Source organism: Panthera pardus, unplaced genomic scaffold, assembly GCF_024362965.1.
Source record: "Panthera pardus isolate Hobbes unplaced genomic scaffold, ASM2436296v1 HiC_scaffold_17, whole genome shotgun sequence".
In the NCBI taxonomy this organism is placed as follows: Eukaryota; Metazoa; Chordata; class Mammalia; order Carnivora; family Felidae; genus Panthera; species Panthera pardus.
In genome coordinates, this window is record NW_026526732.1 from 8,959,190 (window position 1) to 8,975,037 (window position 15,848).

General features: G+C 41.2%; 1 protein-coding gene across 1 annotated transcript; it reads left to right on the top strand.

Moving 5' to 3' along the window:
* Positions 1-625: 625 nt before the first annotated feature.
* TAGAP (T cell activation RhoGTPase activating protein) lies at positions 626-10,266 on the top strand. Its single transcript, XM_019412697.2, has 10 exons — positions 626-767; positions 1,372-1,455; positions 1,543-1,596; positions 1,903-1,969; positions 3,463-3,629; positions 4,304-4,465; positions 4,948-5,057; positions 6,461-6,656; positions 7,459-7,573; positions 8,178-10,266. The coding sequence occupies exons 2-10, from the start codon at positions 1,429-1,431 to the stop codon at positions 9,443-9,445; spliced, it is 2,166 nt and encodes a 721-aa protein (XP_019268242.2). The 5' UTR covers positions 626-767; positions 1,372-1,428; the 3' UTR covers positions 9,446-10,266.
* Positions 10,267-15,848: the final 5,582 nt, after the last annotated feature.

The following is a 15,848-nucleotide window of genomic DNA, read 5'->3' on the forward strand; positions in this document are numbered from 1 at the left end:
CAAAGGAATTTTTGGTTTTCCTTCCATGTCAAGATTAGAGATGGTATTAGCAACTTTGACCAGGAGTTAGGGAAAGGAGAAAGGGGTTAATATTTTGGCAGCTGGCTCTAGGAGACTCTCTACCTAATTCCAAAGGAAACTGATAGCGACCATTTCTCAAAAGCAGCAGCATGTCTGGAGCTTCTGGGAGGAAGAGCATCCTGCACCCAGAGGATGCCAGTCAATGTGTGGTAACTGATGAACAGAGTAGATGGTGGATGGGAGGGGAGATGGCACCCAAACAGGATACAAAATAAGGGCACCTGAAATCACCACTTTACAAAATAAAATTATGTTTATTACAGAATAACACAATTTCTTGTTCACACATCCCACCTGTGACATTAATCACAGCCTTCACCTAAGAGCCATATGTCATCTTTTCCACCCCTACTAGTTTGTAGATTTTTTTTTTTTTTTTTTTACTTTGAAGTGGAAGAAGAAGAAAAAGAACCAGAGCTGCCCTAAAAGGAATGAGGAAGTGAGAGCTCCCCAGTGTCTGGCTGGCTATGTCTGTGTGACAACCCATGATGTTCTTTCCGGTCTCAGTAATATTCTGAATTTCCACCTGCCCGCCCCCTCTCGTTTATAATGCAGGACACGTGAAGCCGGTCATTCAGTCTTGCCCTCTCAACCAGTGGATTAGTAGGAGCAGAGTGAAATGCTGTTTCTCCCATTTTTCACAGTCCCCCGGAGATAAGACAAGTCTGGCTGGAGACCCTCTGAGGGTGAGTACCATAAATTCATATCACTAGAGAATAAGCTAGCTAGCAAATCTCAGGTGTCTGAGAGCACCTCCGACAGAAAACAGCTGTACCACAAACACACAACATGTCATGTTACAAAGACTCTGAACACGCAAAGCTTGGCTTCAGTGTGAAGCCTGAACTTTTTTGGCATGGGAATTCCGGAAAGGTTAACTTTGTTTTGTGTTTACTACAAGTAGCATCTTGGGAATAAGTTTTTGACCCTGGGGGTTAGATGAGATCATCCATGCAGAGCACGCAATACAGTGCCTGACACATAGTGAGCTCTACCTGCTGCCAAAAAAAGGGGGTATATAATTATTATGTAATTATTTGTCAGATTATTTCTTGATGGGAATGGAATAAGTGAATAAGTGTGGCGTGGTAAAGGTATCAGGTTTAAATAATATAGAAATAAGTGTGTTCAGGTGCTGTCCTTAACAGCCTAAGATATCTAGTAACATACACACAGACTTTAAGTGAAAACTTTTCTACCTAACAGTTTCAAACTTTGTGTTTTGGCACTGAAATCGGCCAACTTATTATGCGTCTCCCTCCTCACTCTTTCTCACGTGATTTCTCACAGGCAGAGCCAAGGACACACGGGGGGAAATTCATCGCTGGACAGTCAGCACAGACTCTAATGAAGTTGATAAGCAGTTGCAATGCCGTACGTCCCCCTCTTACATTTATTAATTCCGCTTTTCCAGAAGTCAGAGTCAAAAGATCTTTACCTAATTTTGGTTTTCTCTTTTAGGCAAAAACACTAAATGCCAATAACATGGAGACATTGATTGAATGTCAGTCAGAGGTAAGAAAGCAATTTTAAACACTTTTTATCTGCACTGTGAGAATGTGAAACACTGTGTTGTAATGGAATATTGTTTGGATTATTTAATTATCAGAGTAGAAAATTAACATCATTCGTGCAGTACATTAAATACATTAATTGGGACCTTATAGGATGATAACCAATTGTTGATTCTAGAAGCTAGAAAAAATCAGTGGACTCTATTGACTAATTCCTAATACGAATAAAATGTTGTATGTGTATTCTGTGGGGCAAGACTGGGTAGATCTCTTCCGTCATTTTTAACTAAAACAAATATATTTTTAGGGTGATATCAAGGAACATCCTCTGTTGGCATCATCTGAGGGTGAAAATAATATTTGCCAGCTAATTGGTGAGTTTTGAAAACATACTGATCTTTTATGTAAGTGCTAACAACAAATGTTCTCGGTTTGCAAAACCACAGTACTTTACTAGGAATTTTTTTTTTATAAATGTTCTTTTAAAGACCGCAGAACATTAACACTTAGATGGAAGGCAGGCTCCAGCTCACCAGAGCATCAGGGCACTCTGACAGACAAGATCCTCTCTAGAGCCAACCCCCCAGCTCTTCATGGGGTTTTTCGTGGGGTCAGATCTCCTAGGCGCTTCTGTTTTAACAATTACAGCATGCATACATATGAAAAAGAGACCGTTCCTTTTCCCTTTTCTTCCTTCTCTAGCCATCCTCTTCCACTTGCCAGTGTAGAAACATATGGCAATGCATTTGGAAAATACAGCTTTTATATTTAGGGGAAAACAAGAGAAAGAAGGAGACAGAAAAGAGAGACAGAAGGAAACTTGTGAGGTGCGATACCCGTTGCATACACATCTTCAGGCTTTTGCAAAGATAGAACATCTTGCTAATGTTTTACTGATAGTTCCCAACTGCCAGGTCTAGGTTCAAGCCTTCCTGGCAATTTGTGCCAGCGCTGTCCCAAAGCAGCCACCAGGGACATCCTAAAGGGGACTGCAGACAGCCTGTTGTAGCTCCCCCTAGTGGCTAAGTGGCTGCAGAGGTTTACCCGCCAGCCCAGCTAAGTGTCTTCAAAATGATCTTGAACAAGGTTCCACTCTTTTTTTATGGCTCGGTGGTATTCCGCTGTATTTATAAACCACATCTTTATCCATTCATCTATCACTGGACACTTGGTTTGCTTCCATATCTTGGCTGTTGTAAATGATGCTGCAATAAACACAGGGGTGTGTAGATCTTTTTGAATTAGTATTTTTGTTTTCTTTGGGTAAAACCTAGCAGTAAAATCACTGGCTCATATGGTATTTCTATTTTAATTTTTTGAGGAAACTCCATACTGTTTCCCATTGTGGCTGAAATTAACGTAACATTCTACTGTCAACTATACTTCAGTTTAAAAAAAAAAAAAAAGATCTTAAGCAAGTCACTTCCTCTCTTTCTAAGTTTCGTTTTTTCCACCAATGAAGAAAATTAAAATAATCTATTTCACATCAGAAATGCCCACCATAGTTATTAAGGTCAATATATTAAGATGGTTGTTTGTGATCTGCTTGCCTAGGTTTTGCTGATTTTTTTGTAGCAAACAGCCAGTGAAGGGTAAAAACAGGAAAGGTGGAGACTTTGAGGAACCTTGGTGTTGATGTTTAGGGGCTGGTTGCTCTGGTGACAATGTGGTTGCTTTATCGGTTGATTTTTCTCGATTAAAATTCACGCCCTTTGCTTTCTCAGTTTTTCAAAATTATTCCTGCCCCCCCCCATGACATACCATAGATGACATTAAGTGGCTGATGATATCCATTGTCTTATATGGGTCTTTATTTATTAATAAGTTAAATTTAATTTTTCTCTTTGCCTTGTTTTCCTGGCTGTAGAAATTAAGAAGAGAAAAAAGGTGCTGTCTTGGCCTTTTCTCATGAGAAGGCCTTCTCCTGTGTCAGATTTTCCTGGGGCTTCAGAACCAGAACTGAAAACGCCACTATTTGATCAGCCCTTGTCAATCATCTGCGGTGAGGACGACATACTCCCCAGACCCATCCAGGTAGGTGTGCATTTACTTGTAACCTACATCAGGTTTTTGTTGGATGTGAAAGATTCTTGGGAGCTCTAAATATCATTCTCATGCTAATCTTGCTGGGGCCAGTATTTAGTTTTTTCCACTTTTGGAAATGGTGTTTCCACATATGAGTACAGTCAGGAGAGTACCTGGCTGCTTACACTCTAGAAATGAGCTCTACTTGCCCTCCATCCTTCCATCCTCATGATCTCATGGAGTTGAGAATGCTTAAAATGTGTAGCTTCTGAAAAGTCAACAGAGATGGGGTCTAAAGTGTATGATCAGAAATCCAGTGTTTATATGGAATGACTTGAAAGGAGGGAGGCCTGGAATAATTTTAGAATGTAAAAAATTAGAGCTTTCACCATTTACCTCCTCTTAGAAAAATAGCAGAGTTGAGGGAGACAGTTGATAGCAATGGGGCTATAAAGAAAAATTGGCATTAGAGGTCTCTTGTTAACACCATCTCGGTATCATGAAGAACTAACTTTTATGGAGAAGATATTCTAGGACAGGTGAAGTTTGCTACTGTTCACATGCGCCATTTTAATTCTTTCTCTTACCTAAACATAGATTTTTCATGTATTAGTAGCAGCATATGGTTTCATGCATTCAAACTAAGGGTAATCATTTCCTATTCCTACCCCTCTTTCCTATAGGATATTCTCACTATTCTGTGCCTTAAAGGACCTTCCACTGAAGGGATATTCAGGAAAGCAGCCAATGAGAAAGCCCGCAAAGAGCTAAAGGAAGAGCTCAACTCTGGAGGCGTGGTGGATCTGAAAAGTCTCCCTGTGCACCTTCTGGCTGTGGTCTTTAAGGTGAGTTCACAACATTGCTGCCAAATCATCTGCAGGTGGCTCTGACACATTAATTTTCAGAAAATAAGAAATGGGCTCTTCTCCCTACAAATCAAAGTAAACTGATCCTGGAGTTTAAGTTTTTTTAGCTAAGCCTTTTATTTTCTTATATAAACATCTGTTTCTATGATCCCAGATTCCAACAGAAGGCGATACATTAAATTCTCCCCAAATCCTGATGAGAAAAGGCACTTAGACTGTCCCATGGCCAAGTCTGTGCCCCTGAATCTGGCTGTCCCTCAGATGATGTCCTTACTGTGTGTGCGTTGTTAGGAAGTTGATGAGAGAGATTTCCCTCGAGTATTCAAATGCAAGAAGGAAGGGGGCACAGCCTGTGTTAAGATGATCAGAGGGTCTCTGAGACAGACCAGACAAGGGGACGATGAAGATGCCAGCACATAATGTAACATAAACAGGACAAACCATCCCCTTTCATCCTCCAGGACTTCCTTAGAAGTATCCCACTGAAGCTACTTTCATGTGACCTGTTTGAGGACTGGATGGACGCCCTGGAGAGGCAGAATGAGGAGGACAGAATTGAGGCCCTGAAACAGTAAGTTGCCAGAGTCCTTGCCAGAGGCCAGGCCCACATGGTCTCCATTTTTTTATTCTTCACATAATTCTCTGAGTGTTTCATGAAAATTGAAGTGTTTAGGGAATCAGAATGGAATTGTTTATCTACTCCCAGAATAAAAATCACAAGGTACTTTGGAGACTCCTTTTAAAGTGGTTTTAGCCAAATGAAAGGAAGCACTTTTTCAAAGAGTGGAAAGCGCAAATCCCAAGAGGTGGGGGGTCTAAAAACGTAAGCTGTTCAAGAAAGAATGGGGCAAAATCTTAGGTGAAACCCTGAAAACACGCTAAATAGCCAAGTGTAGGAATTTGGGGTTATTCTTAACCTAATAAATGGGTGTCAGGCAAGGCAACAATTCTCCCATAAAAACATCCCCTAAGGCATAGTAGAACATAGGAAGGGAATGTTTTGATCACAAAATTCCACAGCATGTTTCATATTCGTACAATTAATCAAAATGAAAACTATATAAAAACAAATTCCAAAGACAACAAAAACAATTACATTCGTAAATGAAACTGTAACCTGTTAGTGACTAGACAATCTTAAACACCTAACTTTGAAATATCAGCTCTTTCGCCGAATGCTATGAAAGTCTATTTATTATGATTGTCCCAGGCGGCTAAATATTTCCAGTGAAATAGTTATTGAATTGAAGGCGTTAAGAGTATCTGTCCCAAATTGAAAATCCTAATATTATTAGAAGTTTCCCCTTAAAGACATAAGCTCTTTCAAATAGTAACTCCTTATGAGAAATGAAAATGGTCCCTACTTAGTCACCATTGCTTATTTTGAAAAAATGAGGCTTTATAAATCTAATTACTGTTAGTACTGATGTTGCCATTTAAGTGCTACCTTGGCCATATTTATGAACATGCCCTTATAAACTGATTTATGCTCCATAAAGGTTTCTCAGAATGGTATAAAAATGGGTCATCTTTGTGTGATGATCACAGATCAAAAAAAGTAAATGACTGTGTTCCAAAAACACCAGTCTTGCAGTGCTAGAAAGACATTCTGCCTGGCTAAATGATTACTCACCAAAACAATTTTCAAAATGTATTAAACTATGGGGTTTGTTGCAGAAGTTAAGGATTCCTAATTTGAGATCAATACAAGTAATAAAGGGTTGTGTTATTGGTGTCCTTCCTAATTATAAAGACCAGTGTCTTAGGTCTTTAGGATCTCATGGTTAACCAGTTTCATGCCACGTCTGTTACCACTGGAAGTGTCTGAATAAACATTTCACAACCTTACTGTGAAAATGCACCTTCTTCATTTTAAAGGAAGTCTGGGTTAGGCAGAAACTTTCAACTTGAGACACTAAAGGGAAATACACCATTAGCCTCCTCTAAAACCAGCCTCCCTGAACTTCATTCCAGGGTTGCAGATAAGCTCCCCCGGCCCAACCTCCTGCTGCTCAAACACCTGGTCTCCGTGCTCTACCTCATCAGCAAGAACTCACAGATCAGTAAGATGGATGCCAGCAATCTAGCTATCTGCATTGGACCCAACGTGCTGACCCGAGAGAATGACCAACACCTGTCATTCGAAGCCCAGAAAGACTTAAACAACAAGGTTTGTTCTGGTCTATTTCTGACAAACTCCCAATTTGATCTCACTGTTTGTTTGAAAACACCAAGTGATAATAAAAAGGAATGGAGGAGGCTTCTGGGTCGCTCAGTTGGTTAAGTATCCGACTCTTGGTTTTGGCTCAGGTCATGATGTCACAGTTCATGGGATCGAGCCCCATGTCAGGCTCTGTGCTGGCTGTGTGGAGCCTGCTTGGGAATCTGTCTCTCCCTCTCTCTGGCCCTCCCTCACTCACCTGTGCACACAACAAGTTCTCTCTCTCAAAAATAAGTAAATTATTAAAAAAGAGAAAGAGAGAGAGAGAGAGAGGGAGGGAGAGGAAGGAAGGAGGGAAGGAAGGAAGGAAGACCCAAGTGTAAAATGCCTCTAAGTTTCTCTGACTCAAGGTCAAGTGAAATATGAAATACAAAATGCTTTTGTCATAGTTCTGCCCTCTTAGACTCATGCATTTGATGAAACGGAACAAACCTCTTGTCTCACAGGACCTGTGTATCACACGCCATCAGTCCAACTATCAGTTTGGGAAACTCCTTATTTAGATAAAAATTACTTGAAAGGAAGAGGGTTTTTTAAATCTCAAAAAAAAATGTGTGTCTCAAAGATAACATTAATATATATGATTTTTACCAATTTTCCACATGCTCTTCTCAAACACATAAAGATCCCTTACGCTTATTTTGGCACCTCCCTATCGGTTGACCCCCATCATATCCCCATTATTTCTCCTCTTCCTTTAAAAAAATTAAAGATAGCTTTAGGTTGACAACTTGTTTATTTTTCCTCACAGGTTAAGACATTGGTGGAATTCCTCATCGATAACTGCTTGGAAATATTTGGGGAGAACATTCCGGCACATTCCAGTACTGCTTCTGATGACTCCCTGGAACACACTGACAGTTCAGGTACAAAATGTGCTCTCGATTGATGATGACTGTGGGGGAAAGTTCATGCCAGTCTGCCAGTCCATGCCAGTAATGTAAAATATATCTGGTATTTGAAGCAACAGCTACCTACACAAATCACCAAATCAAACTCATAGGACACCATTCACATGGACACCTGTTCTCAAATTTCCATGCAGTGCCTCCTCACTCAGCTGACACTCGTTCAGCTTCTTTCGGAATCACAAAAACCTTCAAATTTTACTAAGTTAACTTCAGCTAGAGGGTTGTTTCCACATAATGGGCTATGGGTCTATTAAAATGGAATGGATCCAATGAAAGAGCCATCCAAAGGATTAATTTTTTAATTTAAGATCAACAAATTTTCATTGAAATGTTTTCTCTCTTTTCTCATTCTCCCTCATATTTCCTTTATCTGCTTCTCTTCTGCACCTCAAACTAGGAAAGAAACAAAATTTTAATGTGGCAAATTTCATATCAAGCCTCAAAGTAGCTTCACCAGATTACCTAGGGCCATACTTGATATAAGTAGGGGGAATCGTACTAAAGTTTATTTCTCAGAGAAACTGAACCAGAAACTCAACTGTCCCTTAACTTCCCCCAGACATGTCAACGCTGCAGAATGACTCAGCTTATGACAGCAACGATCCTGACGTGGACTCCGGTGGTGCCATTGGCTCCCCAAATAGGCAACCCCCAGTACCTGTGGAGACGACTGCCGGCTGGGGGCCCAGAGGCCCCCAGCTCACTTGGGAGTTGAGTCCGGAGCCCATCAGCAGCACTCTTGCCAGGCTGAAAAACTCCCTGAGTGAACTAGACAGGAGGTACTCAGAGCCCAGCCCGTCATCCTCACAGGAGAGCCTCGAGAGCCAGAAAACACACCAAAAACTAACACGAAGCGAGGAGGACGTCGCCATGGCCCAGGCAGGGGCTCATTTGGAAAGTAAGGAAACTGAAGACCCCTTTCCAGAGGAGGTGTTTCCTGCAGTGGAAGGCAAAGCCCAGAGACCACAGGACCTGAAGGTGAAGAACTCGACTCAGGGTTTGGTGTTACTGTGGGGACTAGCGCCCAAAGCCTCCTCCAGTGGCTCTCTGGATGCTTCCTCTGATGGTTCACCCGTGGCTTCTCCTTCCAGTCCCAAAAGGAATTTCTTCACCAGACATCAGTCTTTCACAAAGACAGAGAAGAGTAAGCCCAACAGAGAAATTAAAAAACACTCCATGTCATTCTCCTTTGCCTCTCACAAAAGAGTGCTGACCAAAGCCCCCAGCTGCGTGTCTGTAAAATCCAAAGGCTTTACCAGAGACCAAGTAAAGAAAGGTTTTAAAAAAGAAAGCCAGCTTTCTGGGCGGATCATCCAGGAAAACTTGTCTGAAATCCAGGGCCAAACTGCTCTAGACTTTAGCTCCACATCCTATGCCCTCTCTGTCAGGGATGTGTTCCAACAAGTGGATCAGAGAAGCCCAGGTAGTCCGCCATCTTACGAAGAGGCCATTCGGCACCAGGCATTGGACCTCTCGGCCTACAGGGGCCAAACAGTTGGGAGCATGAGGGCCAGAATGCTCAGCCAGGATGCTGAACCTCTCCGACCTTTTCATCACGGAGGGAATTTAAGAAATACATGCAGTCAAGAGCTGCTTGACAGGCACAGACTATCTCCCAGGACTGAGAGCTGGAGACAGAGCCAGACTGTACATGTTTCTGTAGAAACAATAGGACACGTGACCGTCACAGGGAGACCTGACCTGCACCGGCCAAGAACTGTATCTGAGTCAAAACAGAAGACTAAGCTGGACCATCTAGTGCGGCGATGTAGTCAGCCAGTCTTTGAGGCTGACCAACTCCAGTATGCTAAAGAATCCTACATTTAGGACAGCAGACCAGACACCATGACATGGCTTATGGCGTCTCTGTAAATGCACAACTGTATAAAGAACTGCTTTGAACTCTGTTTTCCAAAAAGTCGAGAATAAGCTCTTTTAGAAAGGTTGTATAGAGGCCTCCCTAGAGGGGATAGCCACGCAATGGGACTCAGGCAGTGTGTGTGTGTGCCCAAATTCATGCAACATGTAGCAAGTGTATAAAATGTATTAGAGACAAGGTGTTAGGTGCAAAGATGTCTACATGAGTATGTGTGTATTTGTGAACTTGTAGTCAACTGCATTGCTGTTCTCTGCCTCCTGGGGCAGTATTTTGAACACTATTAGTGTTCAAAAATAATTTTTTTCCTTTTTATGTTGCCTCAAATGTCATCCCATTTTTCATATTTTCCACAAACTCCATTTAGGGAAAATGTTTAAATCTCTGTTAGAAGTTTCCTCCAGTAAACAGCTTTGTGATAGTTACCCACAACGGTAAGAAAAAAGGAGCAGACTGCAAGAACAGACTTCAGTGTTTGGAGTTATATCGAAGGCATTACAAACTCCAGTGAATGAAAAGGCCATCGTTAACATTTATGAAAAATAGTGAAATGTGTTCTTTTAATCATCTCATTTTCAATTTGGGTAGATTAGCAAAAATGCATTATATCAATATTAACTGATTTATAGCACTTTGAGTTTCTCTGTGGCTCAGCAATGCCTTCTCCAACAGTGTGCAGGAAACTTTATATGCATGATATGCATTGGGGATCATATATAGAACTTCAATATAATCTCACTACAATAAATTGCCTTCCTTGTTTCAAAGTAAACATGTTCATTCTTTACTGATGTGTTGCCTTCTCTTCCTTGGTTCATAGAAACCCACTAAGAAAAGCACTCACACATTGGTCCATTCAACAAGCATCTACTGAATGTATATCCATTATTCTAGATTAATAGGCAGGCTGAGGATCTTGTCTTTAGAAAGAAAAGATAATCCCTATTCTTTGGTAGTTTGCAAAACCATAAAAATATACCTACTCGAAGCCATTTTCTCAATAGTCACTCAGAGACCAGAAAATTTAGTATGCAAATACAGGATAATAAAACCAATATAATATTTCCTGGTTTTAGTGAATGAAACTCTTCATTACCTTCACAAACCTTGTTTTTATGATGCTCAGTTTGCTTATTCACAAACATAATGGTAAAAATATTTGTCATATATTAGAACTTTAATGCTCAATGATTAAGATATTTATCCAGTACATTGGAGATACTGGACTTCTATTTTCCTTATTTTATCAACTTCTTTCATAAAACACTGTGTGTTTTTTACTTGTTCAAAGAATATTTTTATGTTGGCCAACCACCAGATGGCAAAGGCCTATTATTATTTTCAGAGGAGATTTATTGATAATGTGGTACAAAGTTAAAAATGTAACCCAGATTGCTCAAGGGAGCATGCTCAGACTTCATGAGAAATACTTTATTAAGCACACTAAAAATGTATAAGTTTCAAGGGGTTGACACTCCCCTCTGACCACTAACTTCTGAAGAGCAATCCTTTTCCAGAGTTGGACACAAGTGACAGTTACAATTTTTAGCGTCTACCATGTGCCAAGCACTGTTTTAAGTATTTCAGGGCTAAAACAAGAATAGCAACTTCCTACTGACAATCAGAATTCTCATCAATAAAAAACTAAAACTAGGAAGACTCCCATCTATTCCACTTTACCACTGACCTGACCTCTGTTGACCCAACTCAGATCACCAAAATTTTGTCTTAAATTTCTTTATTTTAAAAAAGGTGGTGTGAGACTGGAAGCCGTCTACCTATTGCAGATAACTAGTACAGTTTGTGGCAAACATTTATGAGCTTCCTGCAGTTGAGCAAATGTCATGATTGTTGCTATCTTTGAATAGTGGAGAAAAAGGTGTGGTGACTACCTTATATATTGCAGAGTGGTCTTCCCACATCCATCCATGGAGACCACTGGCTTCTAGCATTGCCCAACCCCAGTTGCCAAGCCCATCAGTTGCCTAGGGCTACCATAACAAAGTATCACAAACAAGGAATGTAAGCTACAGAAATGTATCATCTCATAGTTCTGGAGGCTAGAACTGAAATCTAGGTGTCGGCGGGTTGGCTCCTTACAAGGGTCACAAGGGAAGGATCTTTCCCAGGCTTCTCTGCTTGCTTGTACATGGCCATCACTCTGTATCTCTACATTGTCTTCCCTCTATGTGTGTCTGTCCCCAGATTTCCCTTTCATGAGGGACACCACCAGCCATATTGGATTAGGACCCATTCTAATGATCCATTTTACCTCTTTGTAGTCACATTCTGAGATCCTATGAGTTAAGATTTCTACAAATGAATGGGGGGGGGGGGCACACAATGCAACCCCTCCATCAAGCTTCACAGAATACTACTTAATGATACCTTGATTATGCTGAAAATTCTTAATACTTCACCATAACCAAAGGACCCAAGCTTATGGTGAGATTTGGATACTATTAGAATGATGCTTGGGGCACCTGGGTGGCTCAGTCAGTTAAACATCTGACTTCGGCTCAGGTCACGATCTTGCAGTACCTGAGTTCAAGCCCTGTGTTGGGCTCTGTGCTGATAGCTCAGGGCCTGGAGCCTGCTTTGGATTCTGTGTCTCCCTCTCTCTCTCTGCCCCTCCTCCATTCACCTTCTCCCTCTCTCTCTCTCTCAAAATTAAAAAAAAAAAAAATGATGCTTTAGTGAAGGAATCAGAAGACCCAAGCTTATGGTGCGATTTGGAAAATGTTAAAATGATGCTTTAGTGAAGGACCCAGGAACTCCAAAGTTCTGTCCTCCATGAACTTCCTAAGGGCCACACAATCACAAATGGGACTATTGCAAATGTGCCTGACACCCCGGTGTAAGGTCTATGGTAAAATCAGGTTGGAAGTCAAGGGCTAAATAGGGGCTTCTACCTAAATCCAGGTCTGATCTCTAGCCTCTGAGCCACAGCCACTGGGTCTCCCCAGCATCCATGCATCACCTGCCTGGGCCTAGCTTAAGAGGGACCCTGACCCTCTTACCAAGTGAGAGACAAGGAAGCATGTAAAGTTAATGTGCCCACTGGTGAATAATATGCAGCCTTCACCGCCCTGGAATCTGGCTGTACAGACTAGAATTTCTTCCTCTCAGGGAAGATAGGTAGTTTTCTCTCTTATAAGGAGGGAGAGAAATGGGTTCCAGATGCCATTGCCAGCCTCCCACATGACACACTGTGACCACCCCTGCCCAGTGGTCCACAAATGTTGACTTGTGAATGTTAACCAAGGCTAGATGCTCATACTGGAGCTCAGCCAAACTCCAATCACCTCAGAGCCTAGCAAATACAATGCTTGTGCTACATGGGGTCCCCATGCAGGGAAGTGGCAGCCGTGGCTTGTACGTTAATAAAAGAAATAGTAGTTAATGGCCACAAAGCTTTCCATGACCATAGATGAGAACATCCAAGGGCAATAAACACTATTTATCCTAATGCACTGTTAATGGAATAAACTCTAGCTGCATTTTCCTGATTGTGATCTCACTGGAAGGATCGCCAGTACATGCCTTCCTCCTGAAGGGTCAAGTAGACAGAAACCCACATCAGATAGGATCTCACATGTTTTGAGTTTCTTTTTTAATTGAATTATGTAAGATCTTAACTCCTTATCTGCAAAAGCAGAACCACTGAGGAAGAAATTATAAACATTTTGCTAGAGATGGAAGTGAATCACTTTTTGGCCATATTTGAAATGTGGACAGAGATTTTGCATCTTGTCAACTTTGGGGTACAAATTAAATGTGAAGGGGGAAAAACCACTGGGATAAAGTGCTGCCCTCCTCCTACTATAGAGGGCTCCTACAAAGAGGGGCCCCTGGGAGACCAGCAAACCTGCAGAGTGCAAAGTCTTGCCGGAAAAAGGAAATGCAGAATGATAACATCTCTGTAGGCAAGGAAAGACACTGTGTTGGCATAATAGTACACGACCCAATTCGCAGGGCCTGAGTCCACACCCCAAATGTGCCCCCAGGACCAGGTACTAAACTTGTCTGAGCATCCATTTCCTCATCTGTAAAACGAGGATAATCACAACAGCGCATCAGTTGTGGGATGCACGTAACAGAAAACCCAGATAACAGAGGCTTAAACAAGAAGGGGATTGTGCTCTCCATTAAAAGAAAAGCAGACAGGCAGTCCAGGGCTGGCATGGAAGCTCCAGGACATCCCATGCCCCTGGGTTCCTTCACACCAGGGCCAGCATCATGGGCACGGGACCTGTGTTGTCTCAGAGCCCCACGCTTAGAAGGGCCCAGCACTGGGGTTCATTGCTCTGCTTGTTGGCATTTTTTTCATTATTAGTAACTGTTGAATAAGGGCCCCCCATTTTCATTTCATGCTGCCCCCTGCAAATTAGGTAGCTCACCTTGTTCACACCTTGTGGTTTTCTAATCCACCATCATTTCTGTGAGCAAGATCCTCCTCCTCCAGCCTTGAACTTTCTTGCTCAGTTAACTTCTATCTACATCCCAGCAGCCAGAAGTTATTCCCATGGCTACTCTCACCTGCAGAGGAGTCTAGGAAATAAGTTTCTCATAGGCACTCTGCCTTTCCCAACACAATCAGTAGGATTTTACCCTAAATCAGTAGGAACTATTAGCCCTTGATACAAAAATCAAAAGAGATCGTGGATATGGTAAAACACATACAATTAGTTGCTCTAACATAGAAAGAAGGATAAAGCACAGATTATTTAGTATAATGAGACAAATCTCAAAATGAAAATGTTGAATATGATTAGGGATAAATAAAGACAAGGCAGATAATTTTGGAGTACTTCAATCATTCATATGCACATTGTGAGAATACTCATATGAGAAGTTTTAAGTAAAATAAATTACTAACAAAATTTAAAATTAAAATGTAAGACATATTGTATGTAAGAAATTCACAAGCTAGAAATAAGACAGCCTTGAAGGTAAGGTACATTCCAAATGAGAAATGGCATAAAGTGCTATAGGAGAAATGATTGTTTCGTGGTCCAATTAGTTTTAGGATATACTTCAAACTTTTTTTAATGTTTTATTTACTTTTTGAGAGAGAGAGAGAGAGAGAGAGAGACATAGACAGACAGACTGTGAGTGGGGAGTGGGCAGAGAGAGGTGGGGACAGAAGATTTGAAGCAAGCTCTGCACTGACAGGTTGACAGCAGTAAGCCCAAGGCGGGGCTTGAACTCACAAACCATGAGATCATGACCTGAGCCAAAGTCAGACACTCAACCGACCTTGCCACCCAGGTGTCCCAGGATATACTTCACATTTAAAAGTGCTTCCTATATCAGATTCCAGAGCAGTAATGAAAGATTTCAGCCAAGCGTATGACATTTAAAATAATCATGAGAGTTTCCAGGAAGCTATTCATTTATGTGATTAGAGCACATCACTGTTGAAAAGGAAATTGACAACTTCTTTTTTTCCCATCCTTGTTGAAAAAGGCATTTCCTATACAAAATGGTTTTGGAAAAGACAAAGTACTATGTAAGATAACTGCTAATATGTGGGATGTTCATCTTTTCAAAACAACACGTACATCTTGTTACTTTCCTAACCAAAAATCTCCAATGACTTAATACCGTTTTCATCAAGTCTAAAGCCCTCCACCTCCCACCTACCAATCAAGGCCCACCTTATCTAGCCCCATCCTAGGGGCTTCTTTCCTTAGAAAGAATAGAAATAGTACCCAAACTTCCTTCCTTAACCCCCCAGTGACTTTCTACCATAAATAAGAACGACAGCTAATGTGAAAGATGCATGTGTACACCCCACCTTTCAGAACCGGAGACAAGCAATGTTCAGATGAAAATTCATGTCCTTCCATAATTATATTAATAAACAAAAATAAAACTGAATGCATTCAGCATACTGTTCATGAAGTTAGAAACAGAATAATAAAAAAAAAGTTGAAATTAGTAATTTCAAAAACAGAAAAGGAGTAGAACTGATAAATAAAACCAAAGCTGTCTCTCTGAAAATAATCGCTGCCTAATCTAGTCCAGGGAAAGATACATCAGAAGTACACAACAGGAGAAATGATGATAGGAAATAAAAACAGAGACTGAAAACTTAAAGAATCAAAGAACTCCTTTGCTGACCTGAATGCAAATGCATTTGAAAATGTAGATGAGATTAACTATTTCTAGAAAAACATAATTTACTAATCTAACTCCAGAAGACAGAGAAAATCTAAACAGAGAAGGGGCGCCTGGGTGGCTCAGCTGGTTAAGCATCCAACTCTTCATCTCAGCTCAGGTCTTGATCTCAGGGTCATGAGTTTGGGCTCTGTGCTGGGCTCCATGCTGGGCACCAAGCCCACTTAAAAA

Coding starts and splice junctions, on each gene's coding strand:
- TAGAP (XM_019412697.2), top strand. CDS start 1,429: ATGAAGTTGATAAGCAGTTGCAATGCC. Junction 3,630..4,303: donor TACTCCCCAGACCCATCCAG/GTAGGTGTGCAT, acceptor TCTTTCCTATAG/GATATTCTCACTATTCTGTG. Junction 4,466..4,947: donor TTCTGGCTGTGGTCTTTAAG/GTGAGTTCACAA, acceptor TTCATCCTCCAG/GACTTCCTTAGAAGTATCCC.